The sequence below is a fragment of the Trachurus trachurus genome (assembly GCF_905171665.1).
Source record: "Trachurus trachurus genome assembly, chromosome: 7".
Taxonomy (NCBI): domain Eukaryota; kingdom Metazoa; phylum Chordata; class Actinopteri; order Carangiformes; family Carangidae; genus Trachurus; species Trachurus trachurus.
In genome coordinates, this window is record NC_139901.1 from 29296155 (window position 1) to 29315509 (window position 19355).

The 19355-nt window shown below is 39.0% G+C and overlaps 2 protein-coding genes across 2 annotated transcripts; both read right to left on the minus strand.

Annotated features, from left to right (window-relative positions):
• Positions 1-1264: 1264 nt before the first annotated feature.
• ppdpfa (pancreatic progenitor cell differentiation and proliferation factor a) lies at positions 1265-4166 on the minus strand. Its single transcript, XM_083975389.1, has 5 exons — positions 3985-4166; positions 2772-2877; positions 2573-2650; positions 2350-2443; positions 1265-1758 (listed from the first exon to the last, which is right to left on the minus strand). Exons 2-5 carry the CDS (start codon positions 2824-2826, stop codon positions 1578-1580), a joined length of 408 nt encoding a protein of 135 aa, XP_083831515.1. The 5' UTR covers positions 2827-2877; positions 3985-4166; the 3' UTR covers positions 1265-1577.
• Positions 4167-8018: 3852 nt separating this feature from the next.
• LOC310988695 (tumor protein D54-like) lies at positions 8019-15363 on the minus strand. Its single transcript, XM_083975382.1, has 9 exons — positions 15272-15363; positions 13664-13788; positions 13413-13561; positions 12320-12367; positions 11117-11218; positions 9598-9624; positions 8469-8504; positions 8321-8369; positions 8019-8221 (listed from the first exon to the last, which is right to left on the minus strand). Exons 1-9 carry the CDS (start codon positions 15282-15284, stop codon positions 8147-8149), a joined length of 624 nt encoding a protein of 207 aa, XP_083831508.1. The 5' UTR covers positions 15285-15363; the 3' UTR covers positions 8019-8146.
• Positions 15364-19355: the final 3992 nt, after the last annotated feature.

Below are 19355 nucleotides of genomic sequence, written 5' to 3' on the forward strand. Positions count from 1 at the left end.
GCAGCTGACAGGATGGATCACTGCCATTTAAAAAAAAGAAAACATGCAGAGTGGATGACGATCTGAAAACATGAATCATGTCTTCTCGTCCTTCTTAAATCGCTAAAACATTTGCCCTAGTATGAGACTTGTTTGTACTTAAGTTATTATCTCAACCAGACTTTGTTCAGTCTATTCTTAGTCATCCGTGTGCACATTGCTCAAATGTTCACAGAAAAATCAATTCAGAGAACCGGTAGCCTACCTTTTACCCCAGTTGAAATGCATCCTGCTGCAGTTTGCCGGATATTGTATAACATGAATATGATACATGAAAAATTCACAAGAGATTATTTATACAAGGGATCAGCAACAGCGGTGTTTGATGAATTAAAGATGAGAAAATATAAAACTTTATTGTCCATTAAATTAACATAAAATGGAAATGTCTCTGGGAACCAGGGAATAAAGACGAGGCAGCTATATATCACATATACATACATTTCTTTAAGGATTTTTTCCCTTAGACCTTATTCAGCCCTGTAAACTTTTTTGTTGTAAATGTACTTCAGCATTTTTACTCCTTTTTTTCCTCCTAATGTGAGGTGAGGAAGTTTTTTATTTATACTGGCAGCTGTGTCTAAGTACGTTTTTTTTCTCTCCTGATGTGCTGTTTTGTTGTTTTTCAAAGTAAAAAGATGTTTTTTTGTGTTATTTAGCACAAAGTTCAGACCAAAAACGGTGGAAACCACACGTTGCATTTGAATAAACACAAAACATTATAATCTCTCTTTATAAAGCCTTAAAAAACTTTGATAACAATCTGTTGAGACACTTACAAATGTTTTATAATGATGTTTGATTGCAGCAAATGTCCGGCTGTGTTGTCATGCTGTGCAGTTATCGTGGCAGCAGGTTTGGCTACTTCCAACAAAAATTATATACCTTTGTGAACTAAAAATATGATTAAAATATACGTTTCAGTGAAGAAAACATAAACTTTGTGTCATGTCTGTTTTGCAGAAGCTATTGACCCACTTCCAAACTGAGGTGAGGTTGTTATGCAAATGTATTAGGGAGAGAATTAATCGTTGCTAATCATATCGAAGCTAAACAGATTAGCTTTGTTGGGTAAGTAGGTTGCATGGGTTCCCTGTATGCAGAGGTGTCAGCAACAATATAAGATTCACCAGAAACTAAAAAATCATATGTTAAAAATATTAAAATGATATAATAATATAGCTCTGTTTATTTTCGTCTGTATAGGAAACAGTGAGACACAATGTTGAGTTTTGACTGCAAGCTTTTTATTTATCATTATTCACAACAACGTCATGTTACAAGAAGAATAAAATGAAAAAAACTTTTTACATACTTTTTTTTTTTTAAACCTTTGGTCATAATAAAACATAACTATACACAGGAGGCAACAAAGGAGAAGAAAACTAATAATAACTAGAGGTAAAAAAATAAAACACCGTCATCATTATCATCACCGCTCATCATCTCCATCGATATGTGATGGCAAGTTGAGGGTGATGGAGGTGTGAAAGGGGGAGGAAGGGGAGGAAGGGAGGAGGTGAAGCAGGGAATGGAGACTAGGAGGAGGAAGAGGAGGAGGAGGAAGTCGTTGTTGTTGTTGTTGTTGTTGGTGCTGGTGGTGGAGCAGCCGATGGTTCAAACTTCCCGTTGTCGCTGCTTTCACTGCTCCGTCTGTTCATGACCATCTCGCGGGCGATGCAGGTCACCTGACCGTTGGCCACTGTGTAGGAGTTGTTCCTATACAACACAAAAACAGAAAGAAAAAGAGTGAGATGCTTTTAATTTTAACCAAAATGTAAGAGTGAAGAGGTATCCCTTTAAGTCTAAATAAATCTAAAATGTGCTTCTCAGTCCTCGGCTCAGTATCCTTTCTGCCTATGTAAAGTGTGAAGTCGTCTGCATATAAACAACATTTGCATTGTATAATTTCTAAAAAAAACAAAACAAATAATAGTGACTCTAGACAAGTTCCTTGAGGTACACCACAATATTTAGATTCAATACTTAGATACAGTACATATGTTTCCTGAGACTCTTCAGACATAAACCTAAGGATCCTCAACATTTTAGTTTCTCTTCTAACAATATGCAAAAAAAACTAAACTAAACTAAACTCACATAAACAGCTTCAGTCTTATCTGTCCTATCCAAACACCAGCCATCTGAGTTCTGGTTGTTGCCTCACCTTAATCTTCTACTTTTACAACACATTATTCCTGATGTATATTCATGATTTTTGCCAGTTTTTCTTCCTCTTTCAGATGCTTTTTGCAAAACCTATGAGTATGCGTGTGTGTTTGTGTGACGTTACGATGCCGTGACACTCACTTTTGATTTTCAGACCCGTTCTGCATCCCCGGCTGGTTCTGCTTCTGGAAGAAAAATGACGTCCACCAGTGACCAGAGTCCTGCCTCGGGAGTCCTGAGGAGAACAAACAAACAGACAGATAAAGTGAGTTTTAGCAGGTGTTGTTTGTTTTTGGTGCAGGTAGTTTCACACGTGCACACACACACTAATCTTCTCAGAGTGAGACGTCATCCCTTCTCCTACCTGGATGGTGTGGAATGACCTCTCCCGTGTACTCAGCGCTGCCACAGGAGCTGCTGCTGGAGTTGGAGCCGAGGCGCCCTGCAACAAAGTTACAGTCACAATCAAACATAGGGCCGGTATATATATATTTTTTTATAGCCAAAAATGAATGGGATATAGTAAATATTATTCAGGCACACAGTGAGTGCAGTGGACTCACTTCTGTAGTAATCATGGGTGGCGATGAGGGAGCCACTTGATGGAATTGCTGCCATTTTGTCCGACCTTAAGGTGGAAAAACCGCTCAAAGATGGAAAATGGTAAACCTGAAGGAGACACAGAGGAGGGGACAAAAAAAGATGGATTAATCATTTCATCTCTTTAGTTTTTCTTCTGTAATTTTATCTATCACATCATGTCATCGTCTGCAAAGACAACAGTCACAGATGAGCACGTCGTCTTCGCTCAGGATCTCTGCTGCATTCTTGCACTCATTCATGCCCTCGTGTGCTCCACATACAGCAGAGTGATAAAGCAGGAGCAGCTGCATCTGAGACTCCAGTTTCCCATGACTCAAATAACTCGAGTGTAGCTATGTGACAGGGAGAGACAGAGAGAGAGAGGAGGCCGAGGCCCACATGTCCAGCTCCGCTCAGATAAGGGAAGTGCATGAGCTGCCTGCGTGACTGTGCAGACTGAGCAAAGTGCTGCAGCTCATCAGGACATGTCGAGCAAATATTTAAAAGCCCCTGGAGCAAAACTTAAAACCTAAACTTAAACTCAACCTTGTGCAGGATTTTTCAGCTGTGCAGTAAAAAAAAAAAAGTGAATGGACATGCATTTCATGTTTCACTTGTATTTCAGAGCTGTTTAAAAGTGTAAACTAAAGAGTGTGCTGCGGTGCTTGTCTGTCAGCCTGCTGTACTTTAGGAGCCTGAGAACCAGTTGCAGGCTGTAGAGCTTATAGCACCAGGTGAGCAGCAGCAGCAGATGGCTTTGGGGATTTCAAGACAAGACGCAGGCAGACAAATACAGTAATACATGTCTGCACTTCACAGCCCAGATAAACAGCAGGTGACACGAAAACATGGAAACTTTAAGAGGAACCAGGCGGGTGATTTAACTTAAACTAACTGCTGTTTTTAATGTAGGCTATGCAAAGATGTAAAACATGCACATGTGGTTTGGTTTGGAGTGTGTTTGCAAATACTAATAGAAAATCATTGCAACACACTTGTGCAAGAAACTGTGTAGTTTGTGATGAAGAAAAAGAAGAGGAGGAGGAGGAAGAAGAAGGTGCAGTGAGACAAAGTGAGGGGAAAAGAAAAGAAAGACACCACACTGAGGTGTAGGAGTAGCAGAGAGTTGGTTAGAGAGCTGTTATAAAGTTAGGAGCCGTTCAGGGACAGTAGGAGATGTCCATGTTGACCTACCTGAAGTTTTAAGATGCTGTTGTTGCTGTTGTTGTTGTTGTTGTTGTTAGCACCAGGTGCGGTTGTTAAGGTGCGGATGGCCGGAAGTAAGAAGAGGTGCTAATAGTTACAATGGCCCATTGGTGGATCAAGTCTCCGTGTGGGACCCTTCTCGGTCACTATAGTCGCTGTCTCAACTCTGACTGACGAGCAGCTTATATAGGATCTGCATGGCCCCCTCTCCCCCGGTGGCGCGTGCGGCTGGGGCACGCGGGGGCGGGGACAGTAGGAGTGGAGAAGAGCTCGAGGACACGAGGGAACGTGCGCTTGTTCTGACTTCCCGTTGGTTGGTCGAGCAGACCGGGAACTCCGTGACACCGGACAACAGGAGGCTTTGGTTTGGAGAGGCTGTAAATAACCCGAGGAAGGACACGAGCACACGGCCACATGTTGGCGAACGAGCTGCTTCACGTTCAAAACATCCTCTCCTGTTGCAGTCACTGCAGGCCCAGGAAAACTGGGACAAACATATGAACTTTTCCCTTGTTTCTGCCCCCCCCCCCCCCCCTCCCCCATCTGCATCAATGCATTTCTTAAAACTTACACTATCCAAATGTCTACAGGGAAAGTAGCTAAAACAATAGAAGTGCACGTTTTATTGAAGTTGTGCAGCAATTAAGCTATAATAACTGTATTTTATTTAGCCTTTTATTGCATTTCAAAAGAAAAATCCTCAATGTCACCTTAGGAAGTGTAGGATGTTGTTCACAAAACAGAGACAATGCAGCATTTTTGCAGTATTACACAGTAGGCTACTGGCTATATATTATGTGCACAGATTTACAACATAGAGTCAATTGCATGATTAGCCTATAACTTATGCATGCATATTATAATTTAAATAAAATGCGTTTGCAAAAAAAACAATCTGCATTCACTGCAGGCTGGGTGCATGCGTTCAGGAAAACTGGGACATACATATGAACTTTTCCCTCATTTTTTTTGTTTTGTTTTTTTCCATCTGCACCAATGCATTTCTTAAAATTTACACTATCCAAATGTCTGCAGGGAAAGTAGCTAAAACAAAAGAAGTGCACGTTTTATTTAAGTTGTGCAGCAATTAAGCTATAATAACTGTATTTTATTTGGCCTTTTATTACATTTCAAAAGAAGAATCCTCAATGTCACCTTTGGAAGTGGATGTTGTTCACAAAACAGAGACAGTGTTTTGTCAGGGTCATTTAATGCAGCATTTTTGCAGTATTACACAGTAGGCTACTGGTAGTCCAGGCTATATATTATGTGCACAGATTTACAACATAGAGTCAATTGCATGATAATAACTTATGCATGCATATTATAATTTAAATAAAATGTGTTTGCAAAAAACAATCTGCATTCACTGCAGGCTGGGTGCATGCGTTCAGGAAAACTGGGACATACATATGAACTTTTCCCTTATCCCCCCCCCCCCCCCCCCCCCCCCCCCCCCCCCCCCCCATCTGCATCAATGCATTTCTTAAAATTTACACTATCCAAATGTGCGCAGGGAAAGTAAAACAAAATAAGTGCAAGTTTTATTTAAGTTGTGCAGCGATTAAGCTATAATAACTGTATTTTATTTTTGCCTTTTATTACATTTCAAAAGAAGAATCCTCAATGTCACCTTAGGAAGTGTAGGATGTTGTTCACAAAACAGAGACAGTGTTTTGTCAGGGTAATTTAATGCAGCATTTTTGCAGTATTACACAGTAGGCAACTGGTAGTCTAGGCTATATATTATGTGCACAGATTTACAACATACACAAGTTATGGACTCGACAACAGATAGATAGATAGATAGATAGATAGATAGATAGATAGATAGATAGATAGATAGATAGATAGATAGATAGATAGATAGATAGATAGATAGATTTATTGAGCCCAAGCTGGAAAAGTACAGCAGCCGTAGCAACTCACCGTTAGTATCAAAACAAATAAATCATAATATTGTGCAAGATCCAACTGGGATTTCTCTCTGGATCTCCGTGTAGCAGGGTGTAACTGGCACAAGGGTCAGAGGGAGTGAAATTAAACTGTGATATTCACACACTTGACCTGAGCGTATCTGTTACCGTGACGACTCCCTGGTCATCATCAAATCTGACAACACATCATTTTGAAGTGATCGCTGGCTGAGAGTCTAAGTCAACTTGGCGTTGTTCCAGAGGTGAAAACTGAAGCCCTGGCCTGGAAACCTGTGCTATTTTACGCTTGATCTTCTTCACAGGTGTTCGAGCTCAATGTGGTTACCTGATGGAGGCGCAGCAGCTGTTCGACCACATACAACTGCTCCTCTTTGGAAGAAGCTCGAAACGAATCCTCACTTATCTAGTTCTGTGCTAAAGACACAGCACTTCCTATATAAATATTAATAGTAATATATGATCTAAATGGCCCTATATCAAGGAAGATGTTTCCATATTTGTCACATATAAATCGATATATCATTATCCCTTACATGTAGTATAAAGCTATATCATCAACATATGTGTTACAATTTGTATATTATAGGCTACATTAGCCTACATATTGCAGTCATAGATGTTGCAAATGTATCAAAACAACTCATACATCATATGCTTTTACATGTTTTTATGTGATTTTGGATTGCCTAGTTCATCTCCTACAGCAAGAAGATTGATTGAGATTGAGATTTAGCACAAACTATTTGGCTAGCTTTTTAAAAGCGTTTTTACTGTACATGCACGCATACATAAAGTGAATAGCTGCTAACTGTTCTAGTTCTAAAGGCTTGCCTTGCTTACCATTAACGAATCTTGCGTTGCTCGCCGCCATGTTGAAAAGGTCAAAGGTTATTCATCTCGGCAGCTCAGGCATCAAAAAATTCTACGAGTTGCCCAGTGGAAAATACCACATGAGAGGGTGTTCATGTGCACCTTTCACGTAGTCTTTTGGTATTTACCATATACCATAGCACATGAAGGCACCAATAGATAGATAGATAGATAGATAGATAGATAGATAGATAGATAGATAGATATGTACTTGGTCAAGAACCAGTCACAGTCACACATACCACAACAATAAATACAGACATATAAATAGCTAAAAATAAATAACTAGTGGGAGAACCACTTGGCATCCTTTGCAATGGAAAAGCTATAAACTTACACTTAAATTTGATACTTCAAATGCTATATATCCTATATTCAGTTGTTAATACAGTGATTTGATAACTGTTGTGTAGTTGATGCAAAAGGCCATTAAATCACTTTCAGGTAAAAAAAAAAAAAAAAAAAAAAAAAAAAGATTTTTTTTTTTTTATTGTTGTACTGTAATTAAAACATTAACCTGCATGACTTTGAAAATATGGGTCACAGTCTCCTGAAATGAAATGCCATGTTGAACTGTAACATAACTCCAAACAATGCCGATATATGGAGTCGTGCGTAGGATCAAATACTGATATTACCCACTGACGCAGCATCACTCCCTGGTGGTCTAGTGGTTAGGATTCGGCGCTCTCACCGCCGCGGCCCGGGTTCGATTCCCGGTCAGGGAACAGATCTTTTTCTTTCTACTCTAATTTTTTTTTTTTTAATATTTTCCTATGTATGTTTGTATTTCCTTTATATTTAAACCATGATTCAACTTATAACTATAATACCCGTCTTTTTAAAACTAAATCCTAAACAAAGCACAGTCAATTCATTTTGTTGCCTCTAGCTCCACCTACAGGTTGTACAGTGTAACAGTGAGTGCAAACACTGAGTGCTTATAAACATACTTCTGTCTGTGGTGAATTAAAATTCATTAAAGTGACCATTAATGACAAGAAGCCACGCACCATTTAATTGACTTTAACTGCAAAGTACAAAAATACTTTATCTTTCTTGTAAATGTCACAATTAATGTCAACAAACGTATATTATACAAGTAATAGTGCTGGTTTCTAGACGCACTAAAAATAGATAAATTAGAATTACATTATGAAACATGCTGAAATGTTACACAATGAAATATTATTTTTACATTTCAGATTAAAATGATTTACCAGTTACAAATCTTAACACCTCCTATTAGTCATTCTGCATTAATTAACAGAAATAACAGCGGGCAAATTCACATTGAACAGGAAGAATAATAACATTTTTTCATAACGTGTGTGTGTGTCGTCTCATGTCTTCTGACGTGAAGATCTTTCAAACCCAGACGTGTCTCCGTTATTTGACAAACTGCCGGCCACCTTGTCCTGTGTGATTCAGACGAAAAACAAGTAATCAATACTCACAATAATATATAGCCTACAATAAGAAAACTCTGTGTGTGTTTGCTGTTTTAATAAACTCACCTTCACATTGCCAACCATATCCTCAAAAGACTTGAAAGTAGATGAGTGTCTGCAGAGAAATAGTGAAGTGTTTTGTTTAACCACACATCAGCAGGAAGGAGTGAATGTGTGAACTGATAAAAAAAACAATCTGAGTGATATTATTTACCTCATCGTCGGCACACTGATGGTGTGGCTCAGGGCGCTGGGTGAGGGAGAGGGAACATTTAAAGTGACAAATTAGGCTTTAAAACAATACAGAATCAGAAAAAGCATTAAAAAACAATGTAATTAATGGCACATGACAAGAAGGAGACACTGATTTTACTTATAATAAATCCCGTCCTACATTATATGGACACTTTTATGCATAAAAACATTCATTTCAAGCTTGTTTTGGATTCTATAAGTTTGGTTTTGTATAATACAGTATATAGCACAGTGGTTCTCAAAGTGGGGTCCGGGGACCCCCAGGGGTCCTTGAGAGGGTTCAAGGGGGTCCCCAACTTTTTCTCAAAGTTTTACAAATTTCTGAAAAAAGTATTTATTATTTAATAAATGTCTCTAAAATTTTCCACAAATTCACACCATTGGCCCTAATTTGAATGTACATTGACTAAAAAAGTAACATTATTCAGTCTCAGAACAAATATTTGTGTATTTCTGGTGTTTATTTACAAATGTTGTCCAATTGGGGTCCGTGGTCTAATTTGTGTCAATGTAGGGGTCCTTAATGTAAAAAAGTTTGAAAACCACTGATATAGCACACGATACAGGTGCATCTCAATAAATTAGAATATCATGGAGAAGTCTATTTCAGTAGTTCAAGTCAAAAAGCCCCAACCAAGTTATGGTGTGCATATATAAATTGACTTATACTTTTCAGCAGGCCAACTTTCCCATATTAAAAATGCTTTAATAAAATCAAAAAGCCCCAACCAAGTTATGGTATTCATATATAAATGGACTTATACTTTTTAGCAGGCCAACTTTCCCATATTAAAAATGCTTTAATAAAAAAAAGAAAAATAATTGGCCTTTTGTAATATAATAATGTGTATGTGTTATAATATAATACATTTTTTTGAGATAATGAATTTTAGCTCTGCATTAAATGTAAAGCCATAATCATTACAATTAAAAGAAATTAAATAGATTCTGTGTTTCTGTGTTTAGTTTCACTTTTCAGAATTGAATTACTGACATAAATAAACTTTCCCATGATATTCTAATATATTGAGATGCGTCTGTGGACACATGTCACTCATCTCGTGTTCTGGACACAGTCTGCGTCTTACCGTGGCGGGCTCGGGAGAGGCAGAGCTCTGTGGCGTTTGCAGCGTGAAGATAAAAACAGACACACAGATAACGTCACACACCGGCTTCTGTTTCCACATGGATGAGAACAACAACAACGAACACAACGACAACAACAACAGGGGACTTATCAACTGCTGCTGCTGCGGCTGCTGATGTCCAGATGCACCACTGTGATTGGATTACAGTCGCTTACCGGCTGAGCAAAACAACACAACACGAGCGAGGAAGACGGTCGAACTTTTAAGTTAAGACAGTTTTCCTGCCCCAAGCGTCAGCATCAGTTTTCATAGAAACCCTCTGATAGTCAAAAGATTTTGAACATTTTTGGATGTATTATCATTAAAAACATATGCTGTGCAAAGGCATTTACAGCGTTTTAGCTTTGAAGGATAAATCAAGCATTATTCTTTATTTTCCACACTGTAAATAAACTTTAAAAAAAGATAGATTAGATAGAAGATAAATTCACTGGAAACTGTTTCAAAATGCACAAATGTTAAGCATTAAATAAATCATCATTTATAACACATGAATACTCATTAGTATGTAGTTTATAAGCACTAACAGTACTTATAAACTACATACTAATGAGTATTTATGCGTTATAAATGAAGAATTTATCAGTATCAGCATAATCAGTATTTATTAATGCTTAACTAATGTTTAATAGTGTGCACTTATTATAAAGTGTTACCCAAAAAAATACATGGCAGGTGATTGGACTGAGCAGTTCTTACATGTACGATGTTATGTGCATGTTTTCATTGTGATATATTTCAGTGTTTCTGTATTTCTGAAATAAACCAAGAAAGGAAAAATACAGTTATATTCATGTCGTCTAATCATCACGTCACTACATAACTACACACTGACTGTCACAGGAGAATAAATGTAACAATTCTTGTCTAAGCTAAGTCTAATATTGATTTTTGATTGTGTATCTTCTGCAGATGCAAATTCAAGCTTGAGATGTGCAGGTTTTCTCTTTCAGTTTGCCAGATTGTAACAGTAACCTCACTTTGCATTTCAAAGTATTTCTCTGACATGTTGCCCACTTGTTGTGACTCTGTTGGTCTCCTGCTCGTCCATCTGCCTGGTTGAATTAGCCAAAGACAGTGTCTATGTGTGTGTGTGTGTGTGTGTGTGTTTTCTCTCCCTCAGGAGCCTCGATGCATCGTTAACCCTCTGTCTCATTTTATTCTCCACAACCAATGTGTAGTGTTTTTTTTATTTTATTGTTCTTGTGAACTCAGTGAACCCGACGCCTCAAACTTCAGGTTCTCCCAAGACGATCCGATCAGATTTTTCCTTTCCTTTCGGAGCAGCTTGGTGCATAAATTTGCATCGTAATAAAGAGAAAAAAGCTGATTTCCCAGGAACTTTTCAACACTTGAAGCTAAGACGTTTGAGCTTATTGTTGTCTTAATTGCTTTAACCCTTGTTTTTCCTCCTTTCGATTAGGAGAGGGAGCAGCAGCAAAGCCAATTGTGACGTTACCTCATCTCGGCCAGTCTCCTGGTGAGCGCCACGCCCACGGTGGACAGCGCAGAGGACGTCACCTGGCCGGCCTGCGAGAGACTCTCCCGTGTCCTCACATATCTACAAGGTAAAAAAGAAAGATGCATTCAAAGACCATAAAAAATGTATGTTATGAATGAACACACACGAATTAAACAGTAAACAACCAGATCATACACGTGAACGGCCTTTGATGCAGCAGCCGACAGAAGATCCGCTCTGATTCAAACCAACGCTCGAGGCTCTGCTGTCGCCTGCCAATACTACTGCTGCCTGCGCTAAGTCAGAGCTGTAAGTCTATTAATGGGGCACCGATCCTATTTGGCGCCGACAATCCCATCACTTCTTTCTTAGAACAGAAGATCCATCTTTAGCATCGCAGCAGCACAGGACGGAAAAAACGCGGGGAATCCCTGCACTGTGAAACATCTTTGTTGGAGCCTATTGATTCTTTTGTATTAAAGGGACAACAAGGAGTTTGCTTTTGGTTATAAAAGAGTCTCATATTAATGTGGATGAATCTACGTTACCCACTTGTTAATGGGTCTATTTACGATAAATTTATCGTTTTGTCTATCTCATTATTTTGTTGTAATTATTAGTTGTCCACTCACCCAGCATTTCCTACTTTCGGTTTCGTGGACACTGCCCGGCGGGTCATGGGAATAACGCTACCGGATCGCTGTTTATGGTCGTAACTACGACGGTATCTGATCGTCTTCGAACCTCCGACTTTCATTCTTGATTTAATTCTTGGCAAATGTTTTTGCTTTCGTCCGTCTCGCGCCGGTCCAAGAATTTCACCGTGCGTGCAGAGGCTCATGGGAAATGTAGTGTGAAAACACTTCGCCTTCCAAAACTCCTCGTTGTCCCTTTAATTTTTTGGAAAATGGTCCATCAAAATAATGCTAATGATAATGGTTATTAATTATTTAAAATTCTAGATTATATATTGTAGATTAATTATTATTATTTGCTCATTGTTTGAAGTCAACAATGTAGAGTATTTTTCTTTATGTAAATAAAAAATCTACGCAGGTGCTCATTATTGAATGAGTCCTAGACCTCCTCCTGAGAAGACTACTATTTTTTTTCTCACTTTTTTAAATGCAAAAGTAGCCATAACAGTATTTTTCTTTTCTTTTTGTCTTTAACAATGTACTTCTGATGATTTGCACTCACACAGCGGAGTGGCTGATGTCGTCCAGCGCTGCCGACGCAGTGAGAAACCTGAAACGAGAACAAACAGATGGGCAGAGGTAGTGTCAGCAGCAGCAGCAGCAGCAGCAGATGATGACGATTACCTCGACTTAAGACGGAGAGCACAACGACAGTCAGTGGTCATTAGTGTGGTTTTCACTGTTACATAAGCAGCATGTCACACTCCGACAATGTGTGAGAAATGTTCCACCAGTGCAGAGGTATCAGTGTCTTAAACCAGATAAGACTAAAGAAGGAGGAGGAGGAGGAGGAGGAGGAGGAGGAGGAGGAGGAGGAGCGTAGTGGAGAGTTTAACCCTCGGATGATCCTTCAATTTTGTACCACTTCCATGACCCCTGGACAAAATTTAGACATCAGTTACTCCCAAAATATTTGTGATACATATCGGGCTGGGTCTTGACTAAACATGAAAACCACTTTTGACATGGGTTTCAACATGTTTAACCCTTTCCTGGCCAGTTGTTTTTGCTGCAAAAACACATAATTTCTATAGGGCTCTATGGGGTTTAGGGCTGGTGACAGTATTTTAGTGATAAAAAGAGATAAAATCCAAAATCCCCTCGGTGAAAACTTCTGACTCTAATATGTCAACAAAATAAAACAAGAATTTTGAAAGGGGTTTTATCCATTGTTCAGATTTCAGTTCTGGAAATTAGCACATATTTCATTAGATATTGCCTCATTTACATATTTAATTGACAAAACTTGTAATAGAAAAAATATTTGTCTTAATGTGAGTGATGAACTTGGAAAGTTTCATGGTGATATCTGTTAGTTAAAATGTTTCCTTTAAAATACATTAAAAAACCCATAGGTGTTGTAAAAATGCATTACGGGTCAAAAAAATGTCCTTTCATTCTGAAACTCAGGACATCCAGAGTTTACCCAAAGATAAACCTCCTCGCCAAAAATCAGGCCCCAGTGACCTTTCATTTGACCGTGGGGAGTTGGGAAAGTGTGAGAGGTGGACACAAATGTAAAAGGAGGGAGCAGAACATGTTATTCCCATGCAGCGTCCGGTCTAAACATGTAATATTTATGAGGTTAGACTTACGGCGCTGAGGTCTGCACCTCCTGCCAGCCTTTGGACAGGTTTTCTTTGATGTTGCTGAGAGGGCTCAGGCCCAACTGCCTCCTGATGTCTGCTGCATATTGCTCTTTGGCGATAAGCACCTGTCGCAAGGTCTGGATCTCATCCTCTGTCTACGTTGAATAAATAAAACAAAAAAAACACAACACAAAATGAAATGTTGTTGAGTGATCAGACATGTTGCACACTGTGAAGACAAAAAGAAGCTGCATCACCTTTGAGAGTTCGAAATGTAGACTTTCTAAGTCCTCGTCTGTCAGATCTGAGGCCGAGCATCCATTCACAGATGTTTCTGTTGTCCTCGTGGAGAAGTTTATGAATGATGGAGCTCCACCAAAACCTCAGGAAGAAGGGAATATGTATGTTAAATCACATTACCTGCATTATAAGTGCTACAATAACACTTGATATATTATTTATAACAGACTTTTATATTAATAAATATCACATTTCTTCATCTTAACCTGTGGTAATGTCTGATTTATGTTTAATTATCTCACTGTTTTAACTGCATTATTATTCCTACATGTTCTGTTGCCATTAAAACTCTTATTTAACGGGATAGTTCAACATTTTTGGATAATTCTCCTATGGCCAATATAGCAGTAGGTTCATCACCTTTAATTATCGGTGCATGTTGTTTTGAGATCAGCGGGGCAGAGACGTGAGCTGAACACAATGGAGGTGAACGGTACAGGTCCCCTGTCCCTCATCAAACTCACCAAATACACAATCCAACAACTCCACAACGCTCTGGTGGACAAGTTGTGACCTGCACATTCACCACGCTATGAGATAATCATGTAACATTACGAGACAGAGTTGTTTTAGAGGCAAATGCAGCCGGAACTACATTCCAGACACGGCTGCTGGGCGGAGGGATTTCAAAAGTAGTTCAGTATTTGCTTCATGTGTCGTAATGTTACATAATGTTACATGATTATCTCATAGCGTGGTGAATGTGCAGGTCACAACGTGTCCACCAGAGCGTTGTGGAGTTGTTGGATTGTGTATTTGATGAGTTTGATGAGGGACAGGGGACCTGTACTGTTCACCTCCATTGTGTTCACTGAGCAGCTCACGTCTCTGCCCCGCTGATCTCAAAACAACATGCACCGATAATCAAAGGTAATTTAATGAAATTTAATGAAAATACCTCTGATACAGGATATAGATCCTCTACATCAGACTCAAAATAATGACAACATACAGAAAATAAACTTCAATAACCCATAGGCTACATAATATCACAAGTACATATAACAGAATACTCCTGAATACTAATACTAAATGAACCTACTGCTATGACTAAAGGGATTATGGTGATAGGAGGAGTTGCCAAAATGTTGAACTATCCCTTTAAGGGTTATTTGAGACGTTTTCGTGCTCATTATTCTTTTATCTTACCTACAGTAGTCATTTATAATGCACTTTGTAACTTTGTTAAGAAAAGTTCTATATAAATAAAGTTAATCATCATTACCATTATTATGAAGTACATGTAGGCTAGGTGTAAGCAGGTTCCTCAGTGGAGTCTGGTGTATAAATAGATAAATAAGTTGTAACTATACATTAATAAACACTTAAATGTCCTTGGGTCTATATTGTTATAAAATGTAGCCTATTCAATATTCTTCTCACTATATAATTATCAATATTAAACTAATAGACCGGAGCTGTCCACGGTGCTGAAGCTGAACTAGCCTGCTAAAGCTAATGCACCGACTGACCTGAGCACCGACACTGTAAACACGTCTATACCGACTAAACTACCACCTGGCCGGGGCTGGTGGAGCTGAGAGGCCGGTGTGAGCTGCTCTTACCTGGCCGGTTCATCGCTGTTTTGTTTTTGTTTTATTCTTTAGCTTTTAGCTGTGAGCTCGTCGCTGCAGGCTGCGTCCATCCACTCAGCTCAACTTACAAACTAAAGTAGCCGTGGGATCACAGAGGCTATTATTACACACACATGCACGCACACGGACATGCACACGCACTCACACAAAAATAATGGCGCATCAGTGATAGCCAACATGACATTATTATGTTGTTATTAAGGGTGCCACCTCTGTATTTTCTGTTTGTTTTGTTTTTCTTATAATAGTTTGATAATTTAACCTCTTTGAAAATAATTTTAATATTGGGAAATCTCCCTCTTGTGTAACTACAATCAACTTTTTGAGATCTTAGATGAGAGGCGAGGTGAGGGGTCACAGGCTAAAATATTTGTGAGCCACTTTGGTGATGTATTGTAAAGTGTGTCCAAGCAAATTTCCGTCAGTACAATGCATAGTAATAATGTTGTGTCAGTTTGTATAAATTAAATTCAACCTTTATTCCCATACTGTACAGCCTACCCATGACATGATACATAAATTTAGTGGTGTGGCCATTCAATAATATTATGTATTCTTCTATGTTATATACAGTGATGGGAATAACGGCGTTAAAATAAACGGCGTTACTAACGGCGTTATCTTTTTCAGTAACGAGTAATCTAACTAATTACTATTTCCACCGTTACAACGCCGTTACCGACAATTAAATGAGGCGCGTTACAAACTACTTTGAAGCCGTTGTCCTCCGACTTGGCTCATCTCAGACACAGAAGCTGCTAAACTGTTGTTGTTTTTTCCTCCTCTCCTTTGGTGAGGGGAGGGGGGAGGAGGGAGGGACGAGACAACCGCATAAGTGATGATGATTGGTTGAGGCAGAGTAAGGTTTCATGCTGCCAATCAGAGGCAGTGTTCAGTTTGTACACAAACCACACACGCACGCAGTTTAGCCTCACACACACAGACTAGCAGAGGGAAGCTGCCGAGATCGGAGGGAAAGTGGAAACAGACACTACTTTAATCTCCCTGAGGTAAAAGACAAGAACATGTGAGGTGTAGCTACATTATGTCCCGGAGCGAAGTGTTTGTCCTGAGCTTCTGCTCACCTGACTCTGTGCAGCTTCTTCATTAAATCCAAACAGTCCGACACAGCGACGCACTGCTCCTCTTTGACCCCAAAGTCTCTGTAGCTCATCAGCTGGAACTCTTCCAGAGCAGCTACAGCAGCGTTGTGACCTCAACCATGGTTGGTGAGAGCAGAAATGTTGTTGTTGTAGTGAAAATGGGCGGGCTCGTGAAGACGCGAATTTACACAAAGTCAAAACGAGCGATAAATCGCATTTCTCGCGTATCTCGCGTTTGGTCGCGCGTATAAACTCGAGCGAAAAAAAAGCGTTCCTCGTGTTTGGCGGGAAGCCCCTTGCGGGTCTTCCCGCCAAACACGATGAAAAGGACGAAGACGCGAAGGTCCCGTCGCCATAAAAGAATCGGGTGTAGCGTCGCAAAAAAAAAAAAGTCGCGTCTACCGCGTCTCGCGCCTAATCGCGTCTTTGCGTCACGGCCTTTTACACCGCGGACGTAACGAATAAACGGTGACGGTGTGAACGAACAACATAGAACAGGACCAGACGTGGCGTTGTTTCCTCTTTTCACCTACAGCTCCACTCTCCCTTACTTACACTAACTACTGTTATTGTTGAGGCCAGATAATTGTGGGATTTGTAGTTTTTGACCAATCGTGTGCTCTTTCTTTTTGTGATTTTTCCGGTTCACGCATGTTTGTTTTTTTTAGGGGCAAATGCGAGTGAAATGCTCGCCCATGGTGGGCATAAGAAAATGTAAGACCTGTCTAAAATTATTTAAGACTTGAACACAATAATTCAACAAATTTAAGACATTTTAAGACCTAAAATTTAGATTTTCACATTTTAGACTTTTTAAGACCCCGCGCGCATACCCTGTTATTTCATATAAAAGTTTAAGTGCATACATATTTTATGATGCTGTGTATTATATATTTAAGACCATCTTAGAATTTTCTAATAAATGTAATACTTTTTAAGGCCTTAATTTTAGATACATGAATTTAAGACTTTTTAAGGATCCGCAGATACCCTGTTGTGCGCTCGCAGCAGGACAGATAATCAGATGGATAATCGGTAAAGTTAATAATTTCACTTAATGTGGCCATGAATAAATTAATTTTGATGTTTCGCCTGTTATTAAACGCAAATCTTGAATAGGTCTCCGCTGTTTTCACATTTAAAAAGGTCTTTGTTGTCTTTGTACAGAGACAATATGAGATTTGCATGTAGCCACAGCACTTAAAAAACCCACTGTAACCTATTTTCATAGGCACACCAGCCTCGCTTTCAATAAAACACACACTCGCATTCCATAATTGCGATCAGTGAAATATATGAAAACAATAAAATACAATTTAAAAATGAGAGAAAAAAAATCCAAATTCTTCGACATATTTAAACTTAAAAAAAAGAAACGCAATAGTTACTTTCCCTGGTAACTAGTTACTATTATAGTGAAGTAGTGGAGTTACTAACTCAGTTACTTTTTGGGAGAAGTAATTAGTAACTATAACTAATTACTTTTTAAAAGTAACGTTCCCAACACTGGTTATATATATCATGGATTTCTACAGATAGAAATTTGCTTGGACACACTTTATTTTATAAGATGCTCATGTATTTTTTGTGTTCACCTGCAAATTGTCAGTAACAAAATGTACTCAGCCACTTCTCACAACTGAATTTGTGCATAAACATTAAACCAGATTAGATAAACACCAGTTGTTTGTTCTTAACTCACCGTATCCACTTTAATAATTCATACAGGAAAAGCACAGTAAAATCTGAGAACTTTGCTCCAGTCAAGTGTAATAAAACATCATTGACAGTGTGATTATAATGTCCCACACTCTTCCAGCACTTGAGGTGATAAAGGTGCAGCTCAACAGCCCAAACGGCCCAGACAGCGTTGATGAATCTCACAGTGGAGAGACGGCGGTTCAAGAGAGCTCAGGTTATAACAGCTTCACTTCACGACATTCATCAGTGAAATAGTTTTCACCCGTCACCTGTGTCTCCTCTCTGAGGGAGTAAATCTTGTACAGGACTGGATGTGATGGAGCTGTTGGAGCTCATGGTGCCACCTGGTGGTACAGGTGAGCAGCACTGATCCAAACCAAAGTTAGGCTTTGTCTATTACAGTTTTTCTCAGTCGCTTTCTAACATTTCTCAGATCAGAATTGAAATCCTCAAAACTACTTGTTCAGTCTTTGCATCATTGCGTCACTTGTGCACATCAAAAAAGCAGTTTATCATTTCTTTAAAGCCCCAGTATGTAACTTGTTTGGCTTTTTATTAGCAAAAATCAAATATTGCTTTCATAAATACGTATTTCACTTTAGTCGAATCACACCCGCATACAAATGAAAGCTTTCTCGTACTTACATAGATGCTTGTTTATCCTGTTACATGCAGCGTCTGTTGTCTGTCTGACGTCTGCCCGATTTCACGTGAATGCAACTTCAAGAATACGTTCAGATATGCAACCGCACCGCTGGATGGGGGGAATTCCTACATATTATACCTTTAACAAGTTGCAAATGCTTTGGTTCATCCATGCAAACGATTATGTACAATTATCTGCTGTTTCCTACATTATCAATTGCTTACGTCATGTTGATCAAAATGTATCATAATGGGTCTCTGTTGAATAGTCTCACCCCCCACAACATTTAGGCATTAGTTCATCGCACAAGTCTTTGCATGCAAAATGGTTGAACAAGTTGTCATATTATATGTCAAGCATATTTCTATACATTTTCATTATGCGATGCAGTGCTGTCTTTTCCTTTCTGGTCTGTCAACAAATTACAGTAGCCTACAAACGCGTAAATGTGAATCTCAGTCTAGTCTCTTGCAGCAAAACGTTTGCCATAGTTTATATCAGAACATCCCTCCAGTGTAAGCAATTTGACTGTCTTCATGTCTTGACACAATGATACAATGATCCTGATGGCACTGACATGTTCATTGATACATAGCCTATTTAC

Excerpts from the sequence above, each read along its gene's own strand:
- ppdpfa (XM_083975389.1), bottom strand. The coding sequence starts at position 2,826 with ATGGCAGCAATTCCATCAAGTGGCTCCCTCATCGCCACCCATGATTAC. Across the intron at positions 2,444-2,572 it reads GGTCATTCCACACCATCCAG|GACTCCCGAGGCAGGACTCT; the intron begins GTAGGAGAAGGG and ends TGTTCTCCTCAG. Across the intron at positions 1,759-2,349 it reads AACGGGTCTGAAAATCAAAA|GAACAACTCCTACACAGTGG; the intron begins GTGAGTGTCACG and ends TGTGTTGTATAG.
- LOC310988695 (XM_083975382.1), bottom strand. Across the intron at positions 13,562-13,663 it reads TACATTTCGAACTCTCAAAG|ACAGAGGATGAGATCCAGAC; the intron begins GTGATGCAGCTT and ends TATTCAACGTAG. Across the intron at positions 12,368-13,412 it reads GAGGTGCAGACCTCAGCGCC|GTTTCTCACTGCGTCGGCAG; the intron begins GTAAGTCTAACC and ends TTCTCGTTTCAG.